General features: G+C 32.8%; 1 protein-coding gene across 1 annotated transcript; it reads left to right on the top strand.

The window, feature by feature from the left end:
• The first annotated feature begins 1,156 nt into the window (after nt 1–1,156).
• LOC125841232 (LRR receptor-like serine/threonine-protein kinase ERECTA) lies at nt 1,157–8,862 on the top strand. Its single transcript, XM_049520314.1, has 27 exons — nt 1,157–1,780; nt 1,981–2,119; nt 2,211–2,282; nt 2,383–2,454; nt 2,523–2,594; nt 2,683–2,754; nt 2,834–2,905; nt 3,014–3,085; nt 3,171–3,242; nt 3,324–3,392; nt 3,473–3,544; nt 3,660–3,731; nt 3,831–3,902; nt 4,099–4,170; nt 4,247–4,318; nt 4,402–4,473; nt 4,844–4,915; nt 5,022–5,093; nt 5,169–5,240; nt 5,323–5,394; nt 5,700–5,768; nt 5,840–5,911; nt 6,047–6,120; nt 7,139–7,267; nt 7,383–7,730; nt 7,822–8,195; nt 8,299–8,862. The coding sequence occupies exons 1-27, from the start codon at nt 1,678–1,680 to the stop codon at nt 8,668–8,670; spliced, it is 2,973 nt and encodes a 990-aa protein (XP_049376271.1). The 5' UTR covers nt 1,157–1,677; the 3' UTR covers nt 8,671–8,862.
• Nucleotides 8,863–11,380: the final 2,518 nt, after the last annotated feature.

The raw sequence follows: 11,380 nt of genomic DNA, 5'->3' as shown, positions 1-11,380 counted from the left end.
CTTTCAATTTTTGAGAATTTTATTGATTCTTTGAAAATTATTATTTTAAATTAAATAAATATGTGTCACATAATAATTAGTGCATGATAATACTTGCTTTTCAATATTTGAGATTGATAACAAAATAATGTAATAATATCACTTTAAAATTATTCAGAGGGGATAATAGGACATTTGTATAATTTAAAATTTAAAATAGAGGGATGGAATTATCATTTTATGATTAAGACATTTAAATTGAAACGGGAGAATGAAAGTACCATTTTTACCTTAAATGATGATATGACAGTTATTAGCTTAATATGAAGAAAAGAAACAAATGTGTAGGTAAAACCCTCCCATCATTACTTGTGATAATATCCTATGGATTCATAAATCATATTACAGAGATCGAGACAAACAAGGCATTACCCTACTCAAAAGGTTGAAACCCCATTTCTCGTGAGTACATAACTGCACATGTTGGGTAGTGAAGAGTAGTCGTTATCAAACTATTTTTTTTTGGTTTGGAATTGGTATTAGGTATTTATATTGGAGCTTGATTAATTTTAGATTAGTGTTGAAAATATTCAATTGACGGTAAGATGCTTTCTAACCAAGGTGATTTTGTATTCAAAAAATTCAAATTTGAAATGTCGGAGTAAGAATGAAAAAGTATTTTATTATTCTATCACAATCTTAGTTGTAGTGGTGTAGCTAGACTTTTGCCAGGTGTCCAATTGACATACTTCGTTGAAAAATTATACTCCATATATACAAGTACAATAATAAATAAGTGGTTAAATAACATATTCTAAACAACCTTGACACAATAATACGCTATAGCTTAGTGTTTCAGCTGCTTCGTGTGTTTGAATCACAAAAAAATATGTTCATGTGTTTTAGTCTCACTTGTAGCATTTTTTTTTCCACTTTTCAAGAAGAACATACTCACTTTAGCACCTAAACATCCTTTGTAAAATTTCTGACTCATCTATTTTTCACATTTTAAGAAAATAAGCTTATAACACCCGAACATCCTTCGTGACATTTTTGATTCCGCCAATGCTCAGTTGGCGTAGTCGCTGTCAAACTTGAGAAAGGATTACCCCTTTAGGCTTGCACAGACAGTGACTTATGATGAAATGAAGCCAGAGAAGGCACTCTGTTATCACACAAATGAAAATACATGTGTATGGACTAGCAATAAAAGGGGCACTAGTAATTGAAAAGCAAGTGTATAGAGAGAGATAATGAGAGAGAAAGAGTAAGTACACTACTACTGTTACTGTCCCATATAGCTGTAATGTTGCAGGTCTGATTTTTGCGGTTGCAGACCCCCCTTCTTGGCACAAGCTCTTTTAACTTTTATCTTCTCAAATAATTCTCTCTCTCTCTTTTCTCTTTTTACATTGTGAGGAAACTGAATACCCATTGTATGTATTAGTGTGAGGCCTATCTGCCACAAGGATGTGATGGAACACTATGCTTCCTCTGCTAAAACCCCACAACCCCAAAACTCTCTTCCACTTCACATTTAATCACAATTCCTCAGTGAAATTATTCTGTTGCTCTCTCTAATTTCAATTTCAATGTCGGTAAGTCCAAGAACTGGTTTTTCAATTCAAAGGAGCTGAGTTAGTGTAAACACTTGAGGTTTTGAGTTTTGACAGAGACTTGAGTCTCAGAGAAACTACCATGGCATCATTTTTACTTCAAAGATGTAATCTTTTCTTTGAGGTTCTTCTTCTTTTGGGGTTCTTGATTTTCTTCAGCTTTGGTTCTGTGGTGTCTGATGATGGTGAGTGAGTAGAGTAGAGTAGTAGAGCATTCTGCTTCTTCTGTTCTAGTTTAATGTTTTGTTTAAATGTTGAAAAGACAAAGTGTCCTTTTTTTAATCATTTTTAAATGGTGTTTTTGATTAATCCCACGTTTTGTAGTTGTTATTTGTTAAAAGGTTTATTTTTTTGTCTCATTATTATAATAATAATTGGAAAATAGGTTCTGCATTGTTGGAGATTAAGAAGTCAATTAGGGACGTGGAGAATGTGTTGTATGACTGGACTGATTCTCCTTCATCTGATTACTGTGCCTGGAGAGGTGTTACCTGTGATAATGTCACCTTCAATGTTGTTCAACTGTAAGCCATAACTCAAAAAACACTCTTGTTACATTATTATCATTTGGGATTCTTTAGTATAAAGCTGTAATCTTTTGACATTATCTTGTAGTAATCTTTCGAGTTTAAATCTTGATGGGGAGTTGTCTCCTGCAATTGGACAGCTCAAAGGCCTTATATCTATGTAATATCTTCTCCCATTATCCCACATTTTCCCTTTTTGTTTGTTCTTTTGACTTAGTGTACATATAGATTATGTTTGTTAATTTATTTATTTTTCGTAGTGATGTAAGGGGAAATCGCCTTTCTGGCCAGATACCAGATGAGATTGGTGACTGTTCAGCACTGAAAAACTTGTAAGTATAAAATGCTTCTGATTCTTGTGTTATTATTTGGAAAATAAGTAACCATTTTTTTCCCTTAGGGACCTATCCTTCAATGAGCTTTATGGTGATATTCCGTTTTCCATATCAAAACTTAAGCAACTGGAATATCTGTAAGTTTTGATACTCTTCTTCTTCTAGGTGTTGTATCATTTGCTTTCCAAGATTGTCAATTGATCATGCTTGTCTTATTCAACTTAGGATTATAAAGAACAATCAGTTGATTGGACCAATTCCATCTACATTGTCACAGATCCCCAACTTGAAGGTCTTGTAAGTATATTCTTTTCTGCTTTGTCATGATATTGGTAGATTATGAATAATTTCAATTTAATCCAAGAACTTCCTCCAGGGACCTGGCTCAAAATAGGTTAAGTGGAGAAATTCCTAGGCTGATATACTGGAATGAAGTCCTGCAGTATTTGTGAGTGTTTTAATTCAGTGCTCCTCTTCTCTTGGTTTCTAGAATACCTTAGGAGACTACCATTTTGTATATGGATGATCATATCTGTTGTATGTTTTTATTGTATAGGGGACTGCGTGGCAACAACTTGGGTGGATCACTTTCTCCTGATATGTGTCAGCTCACCGGCCTGTGGTACTTGTAAGTTTGTAATCTTTATGCTCTTCAGATCTTACTATAGCTCCTTTTGGTGATGACATTAACCATCGTTCATTGTTTTGTGCAGTGATGTTCGGAACAATAGTTTGACTGGTTCCATTCCTCAAAATATTGGCAACTGTACTGCTTTCCAGGTTCTGTAAGTATCTATAACAAATGAATGAAGTTGGACTATTTTCTAAATGTTTGGTTGGCATAACACCTTGTTTTGTGCTGTCAGAGATTTGTCTTATAATGACTTGACTGGAGAGATTCCTTTCAACATTGGTTTCCTGCAAGTAGCGACCTTGTAAGTTTATGCTGCTTCTCTTTATCACAAAGCCATTCATTATATGGTTATAAGTTTGAAGTGTACTTTCATCATTCCAGGTCTTTGCAAGGTAATCGCCTTTCAGGGCAGATCCCTTATGTCATTGGATTGATGCAAGCTCTTGCAGTTTTGTGAGTGTTTTGTGTCTTGTTATCTCAATCCAATGCTATTGAATCATGAACGATATTTCTTGGAAACCAAAAAATGCATTTGTTATTTAAGTTTTTCTGACCCTTTTATTGACAGGGACTTGAGCTGCAATATGTTGAGTGGAACAATTCCTTCAATTCTTGGGAATTTGACTTACACAGAAAAATTGTTAGTACTATAAGTTTTAATTTAAAAGCAATTTGGATCATTTTGTGCTTCCTAAATTGTGTACTGGATCAATTACTGTAAGTTCGCATTGTATTGCAGGTATCTACATGGGAACAAGCTATCTGGTTCCATTCCTCCAGAGCTGGGAAATATGACAAAGCTTCACTACTTGTATGAATGCTTTCTATTAATAATTTTTTGTTGGCTTTGTTTTGTTCTTCCTGTTCAAACCCTTTTAAATGAATGCAAGCATTTGTTTGATTAGTGAGCTTTTAGGCAACCACTGATTTGATTGATACAAAGCTGTTTTGAGAATTTTTTTTAAGAGCTTTCCTCAACCTCAAGGCTCAAAGATGGTAATTTGCAGAGAATTGAATGATAACCAACTTACTGGATGCATACCACCAGAACTTGGAAAGCTGACGGAGTTGTTTGACTTGTAAATCCTGTTTCTCTTCATCTTCACTTTGGACTTGTTAACATCATTATTTATTTACTTCTGTGGTATGTTTCAGAAATGTTGCAAACAACCACCTTGATGGGCCCATACCTTCCAATCTTAGCTCATGTACCAATTTGAATAGTCTGTGAGTGTTTTTCATGTCCGATGTGTTTCAATTATGTACGATCATGCTTGTTTGGGAGTTATTGACACCTAATTTGGTTGCAGCAACGTTCATGGAAACAAATTGAATGGTACAATTCCACCTGCTTTTCAAAAGCTGGAAAGTATGACCTATCTGTAAGTTCTTACTTTTTGAATTTTTCTTTTAGAGAAATATGTGCAAGGTTATCTAGTTATCATTCTACCCATTCGTGCTGTTAAGGAAGATTGTAAACTTACTGTGCCAATTTTATATTTAAATTTTACCAACGTTGTATTATTGCACAGACTTCATTTTATTTATCTTGCTCTCAAAACGTTACTGGCTTATCCTTGCATGAAGAATCATTTCTATTGTCGAGAGCTTTCAGCTATGTGTGTCATATAATTTTTTTAATTATTAACTAGTTTATTTAGAGCCTCTGCATCATCTAGTTATGTGAATTTCAATTGCTTATTCTGCATACTCTGAGCATTGACTGTCACTTTTTTTTGTTAATTGCTTAAGTAATCTCTCCTCCAACAACCTCAAAGGCCCAATTCCAATTGAGCTTTCTCGTATTGGGAATGTAGATACACTGTAAGTGCAAACTTTCTCATCCACTTTCATTTCTCTCATTGCAATTATGGTTGCGGGAAAAGCATGTTTTGACAGTTTAAGAACTCTTCAACATTTTTTGGCTTAGGGACTTATCAAACAACAGGATCAGTGGTCCTATACCTTTGTCCCTCGGTGATTTGGAACATCTTCTTAAACTGTGAGCATAACCGTCAGGTTGTTATGTTATCATCATATATCTGTTGTACTTACATTCCTTTTGTCAATGCTGTAGGAATTTAAGCAAGAACGAAATAAATGGAAACTTGCCAGCTGAATTTGGCAATTTAAGGAGCATCATGGAGATGTATGGAACCTTGCTAAATTCAGTTACTTCAAATTTATGGTTTGCTTGATTTTCAGCTTTTTGACCGCACTCTTAATTGTAGTGATCTGTCAAGCAATCACCTCTCTGGTCCCTTGCCTCAGGAACTTGGTCAGCTTCCAAATCTGTACTTGCTGTAAGTACTTTAGATTTACTCCGAGACTCTCATCCTCTTAGCCATTGGTAATAATCTGTACAGTGAATAAGTATGAACTTCTAAACTGGGAAAGTAGATTTTAAATTATTTTGGATGCCATTTTCAAGAAAGTAGAGATGAAGTGGTTGTGTTGCGATTGGTTTATATGATCTGGCTACATATGTTCATTACTTTGGTGTTGTCTCAGTTTTGCTTTATATTGCATTATTGTACGGGGCTCATATGACATCATTTCTCTATCTTCTTCTTTTCCTTGAGGCCTTATTCTACAAAATAATGAACAGGAAACTGGAAAACAACAATTTATCAGGCGATGTGATGTCCTTAGCCAGTTGTCTCAGTCTAAATGTCCTGTGAGTTTTCAAGCTAGTAGTATTACACCAGTACAAATGTTTTGTAAATCTAATCAACCGTTTTTTGGCAGAAATGTCTCGTACAATAATCTGGGAGGGAATATTCCAACAGGCAATAATTTCTCTAGATTTTCACCAGACAGGTAAGTGGAGCGATCAAGATTCCATTCATTGATCTTCCTCGTCATGTGCCAAGTTCACACAAGTCACAAGCACTTATTGGTTTGTTTTTAATTCTTTGCTTCTAATGTTTTCCTTTTGCTATGTTTCCAATAAAGCTTCATAGGAAATCCAGATCTGTGTGGGTATTGGCTCACTTCTCCTTGTCATGCATCTCATCCAGCAGAGCGAGGTATGATCAAACTGTAACCATCATTTGACCTTTATTCTATTGCATTCTTGAAATTTCATTTCACTTTGGACACTTGCAACATTTATTAAGCGCGATGGACAGATATTGATTAATGAGGAATTATCCCTTGGTTGAGCAAACTTAATTCTGTGTTAGTCTGGTAGTAGGGTGCACGATCACGGTTTCCTCTGTTCACAATCCTTGATTGCAACACTTGGATGTGTGCACATATTAAATTAACATGAAATAATATTCATTTGCTGGAGTTACATTGATGTAAAGATGCCTTAGCTGTCAAATGAAACTGCATTAGTTTTATCCCCATCCTCAGTACATTAAGGGGTCGTTTGGTAGAGTGTATTAGTAAAAATAATGCATGCATTAATTACATGTGTTAGTAATCCTTGATTGTAACACTTGGATGTGTGCACATATTAAATTAACATGAAATAATATTCATTTGCTGGAGTTACATTGACGAAAAGATGCCTTAGCTGTCAAATGAAACTGCATTAGTTTTATCCCCATCATCAGTACATTAAGGGGTTGTTTGGTAGAGTGTATTAGTAAAAATAATGCATTACATGTATTAGTAATCCCCTTGTTTGATGAATTTTTTCATGCTATGTATAACTAACGCAAACATTAGTTATACACTCTATTGTGTATTGAGGAGTGTATTACTAATACCATGGATTTCTAGGTATTAGTAATGCAAAGGATTTAATACATGCATTAATATGGTTAAAGACCCAATTACCCCTCAAAAGTACTTTTACATCTTTTTCACCGTAATTGTGAAGGATACTTTTGTAAATAAATATTTTTATACAATGCATAAGAAATAATATATGCATAACTAATACAAGTATAATTAATACATGCATTACTAATGCTTGCATTACTAATACACTCTATTGGGTATTATTTTTATACACTCTACCAAACGACCCCTTAAGTGCATAAATATTTTAACAGTTGTCTAATGAAAAAAGATGAATTCATTGGACAATTGCAGTTTCAATTTCTAAAGCTGCTATACTTGGTATTGCTCTGGGTGGCTTGGTGATTCTTCTGATGATACTAGTAGCAGCATGCCGGCCACAGAATCCTGCACCTTTCATGGAAGGATCTATTGATAAACCAGGTACAATGTTTTCTGGACAGTTGGATAGTGTTTGGAGACGTTCATGTCTTAAGGACAGTCATCAGAGTAAATTGAAGTTGCCATGTATTGATTATTTAACGTTTTTGATGAACAGTTTATTACTCATCTCCAAAGCTTGTGATCCTTCATATGAACATGGCACTTCATGTTTACGAGGACATTATGAGGATGACTGAGAATTTGAGTGAGAAGTATATAATTGGTTGTGGAGCATCAAGTACTGTATATAAATGTGTTTTGAAAAATTGCAAGCCTGTAGCTATCAAGAAATTGTACTCTCACAACCCGCAATACTTGAAGGAATTTGAGACTGAACTTGAGACAGTTGGGAGTATTAAGCATCGTAATCTTGTCTGCCTCCAAGGATATTCTCTTTCTCCATCTGGCCATCTTCTTTTCTATGACTACATGGAAAATGGTAGCCTTTGGGATTTGCTTCATGGTTAGTAAATCCAAAATGGTTTAGGTGATTTGGTTCATTGAACTTGTGTTTTAAGCATTTCGTAATAATCCCTCTTATATCTTTTTTGCAGGTCCTACAACAAAGAAGAAAAAGCTTGATTGGGTCACTCGCCTTCGAATTGCATTGGGATCAGCTCAAGGGCTTGCATATCTTCACCATGATTGTAGCCCTCGAATTATCCACCGTGATGTTAAATCATCAAATATCTTGTTGGACAAAGACTTTGAGGCTCATCTGACTGATTTTGGCATTGCCAAAAGCTTATGCATATCAAAGACCTATACGTCCACATACATTATGGGAACCATTGGTTACATTGATCCAGAGTATGCTCGCACTTCTCGCTTGACAGAGAAGTCTGATGTTTACAGCTATGGAATTGTTCTATTGGAATTGCTCACTGGAAGGAAAGCTGTAGATAATGAATCTAATCTACACCATATGGTATGCTCTTGTAATTTAGTTAATTATGAACTTGTGGTATGATATATCTTCATATAATTATATAAAGATTCAATTGATCTTAACAGTTCTGCATATGTTACAGATTCTAACTAAGGCAGCAAACAATGCTGTAATGGAAACAGTGGATCCTGAGATCACAGGCACATGCAAAGATCTTGCAGATGTGAAGAAGGTTTTTCAGCTTGCCCTTCTATGTTCCAAAAGACAGCCTGCTGAGAGACCAACAATGCATGAGGTGGCAAGAGTACTTGAAAGCCTAATACCTGTCGCTGAAATGAAACAGCCAAATCCAACCCTCTCACTTGCATTACTTCCATCTGCTAAGGTACCTTGTTACATGGATGAGTATGTCAACCTCAAGACACCCCATCTAGTGAATTGTTCATCCATGAGCACTTCAGATGCCCAACTTTTCCTGAAGTTTGGAGAGGTCATATCCCAGAATAGTGGCTGAAAATAACATGAGAGTAGATTTCTTGAGATTGTGTAAAAAAATGTAGTGCCATTATAATATTATTATTGTAGGTAGTTGTAGTAAGATGATGCATGCAATAGTGGTCCAGTCTACTTTTTCCACTACATAGGTCTAGTGTGAATGTAAAAATATTTCACTTTTTACCATGATGAAATTGGAAGAGGTAGCACTTAGTAGAGTACTGTAATATTGGTTTTTGGGACCACTGATGCTGAGTATGGACTATACTGTCTGTAAGATTTTTGGCACACACTTTGAGGTGGCCTTAGCACTGCCCCTCTGTGTATAGCAATAATGGATTGCATTGTGGACCTAAGTTTGCTGCTCTCTTTGCAGCTGCAGTACATTAGTGCATTTATTTGGTGGACTACTCAGAAACGCAAAATAATTTTGACTTTTTAATTATTACTCTACTTCCTCAGATTATTAAGTACTTTCTGTCCCTTTTTGTATAATTTATTTTTGTTTTTACTCTGTCCAAAAAAATAATAACGTATTTATATACTCTCTGTCTCAATTTATTTGACTTTTTTTTTTCTTAGTCAATCTCAAAAAAAAGATGACACATCTATATTAAATAACAATTTAATTGTAAAATGTCTATTTTATTCTTAATGAAATGAATTACAGTTACATAAATTTCTATTATTTATTTTGAATCACAATTTTTCAAGTCTTCCTTTTTTTCTTAAATTTCGAGTCGAGTTAAATTATTTCACATAAAATGGGATGGAGGAAGTATTAAATATTAATTTAAGTTTAAAATATTTATTTAGTCAAATAAATATCTATCGTTTATTTTAAATCACAAGTGTCAAAAGTTTTTTATTCTTTCTTAAATTTTGTAGCGAGTCAAAGTAACTTATTAAATGAGAAGGTGGGAGTGACACTTATTATAAATATTCTAGTTTCTAAGCACACGATTTGCGCGTATAATCCCTATTGAGTATAGTTTTTTTAAAAATAAATATTATTAAATAACATGATTTGAGTTCTTTTTAAGAAAATGTGTCTAATTAAGGTTTCTTACTTTGTCTCAATAAAAATTGTGATACTTCAATTTCATGACCTCCAAGTGAATGCACTGAGATAATGATATGAGAAGTTAGCAAAATAAACTCTATTTATAAGTCAAAATATAAGTTTGTAAGCAAAAGGAAAAAGATAACAGCTACCCAAATTAAATTTTTCGGTAGTGTTAAAAGTTCCTATTTGTTGTTAGAATAATGTTAGAAGATCAAAAGATTGCATGCGATTAATCCTATGCAAACCGTAGTGCAATATTAATGTTTCATCAATTAAAAGCTTGATATGAGATTATTTACTTTTTGTATAATTATAATGGACGTGTACAAAATATTATATTAAATTTTTATCCACGAGCACTTTATAATAATTATTTAATTATAATTATTAAAAATTAAGGTGTAAAAAGTCTTATTATTTACAATTTGAAAATCAGAATACTTATAAACATACTACTATTTTTTTTTTATAGAATTTAATTGTCTCTTCGTACATGACTTATCCACCATTGACCTAATGCTATATGTTTAACCTTTTTTCTATCAACAAAAAAATGAGTTAAACATTCTATCAAATTCATTCTTAAAGGTGAAAGTCAATATACATGTAAAATTAAAAGTACGAAAAATAAGAAGAACGAAACACATGAGCAAGATAATTAGGTTTGCTTTGCTCTATAATGAAAATTGAAATAAAAATTAAAGTAACAAATAGTCTATATTTGAGCATATAATTTTTTTTGAAATTAAAGCAAGTTGCTAACAAATCAACAATTCAATTATATAAAGAGATATATAAAAGTCTCATTATAATTCTAATTACTACAAACAAGAATAAAACTAATACATCAAGCTCTGATGCTTCAATAATTGAATTCTTGTCTATTCCCATGATTGTTAAGGGAGATCTCACAATTTTCACAATAAATTGTCTATTCCCATGATTGTATAAGGGAGATCTCACAACTTTCACAATAAATTGTGACATTATTTCACCGATTTAAAGTTTCAACACACAAAAAATTGTAGAAGTAGTAAATAAAAGTCTTCCTTGAAAAAATTCAATTTATAGGACAAAAATTGTAGTAATATGAAAAGTTACATGGAAATGTGAAAGGTCAAATAATATTAAAATAAATATTAAAAATATAAAGCATGAAAATTAACTTTAAAAGATACATGTATCTACTTTAATTTCTTATCTTTAAGGTATAATTTCTCATTTGTATTCCCTTTTTTATTTGAGTGAAAAATTTGAAAGGTCAAGATTAAGAAATGATAATTACAAGATTAAATATATGAAAATTATAAAAGTTAGTTCTTAAGTGAAGATGCATGCGTAAAAAATTAATGTAATTAATTATTTTCTGAAAAAAAGAAAGAGAAGACATGCATTTTAGATAAGATAGTAAAACAATTACTAGCCAGTTTGTACGTTGTCATAAATGAATAATTTAGATTTTATTAAAAAATAACTTATTTCATGTTTTAATGCTGAATAATTTAGATTTTAGATTTTATTAGAAAAAAACTTATTTCTTGTTTTAATGGTATTATTGTAGTAACTCAATTTTGTAGGTTATTTTGGTATTTCAACTTTTAATTTTTTTTGTTCCCACTTTTAGTAATATATATGATGATGATTCTCATTTTTATATTATACA

The sequence above is a fragment of the Solanum stenotomum genome, chromosome 10 (genome assembly GCF_019186545.1).
Source record: "Solanum stenotomum isolate F172 chromosome 10, ASM1918654v1, whole genome shotgun sequence".
NCBI lineage: Eukaryota > Viridiplantae > Streptophyta > Magnoliopsida > Solanales > Solanaceae > Solanum > Solanum stenotomum.
Note: the sequence above shows the minus strand (reverse complement) of the source record. Positions and strands in the feature narration are given on the sequence as shown.

What these genes read in the sequence shown, in the direction of transcription:
- LOC125841232 (XM_049520314.1), top strand. Translation starts at nt 1,678, where the DNA reads ATGGCATCATTTTTACTTCAAAGATGTAATCTTTTCTTTGAGGTTCTT. An exon ending in CTGACGGAGTTGTTTGACTT is followed by an intron (nt 4,171 to 4,246) that starts GTAAATCCTGTT and finishes GGTATGTTTCAG; the next exon opens with AAATGTTGCAAACAACCACC. An exon ending in TTAAGGAGCATCATGGAGAT is followed by an intron (nt 5,241 to 5,322) that starts GTATGGAACCTT and finishes TCTTAATTGTAG; the next exon opens with TGATCTGTCAAGCAATCACC.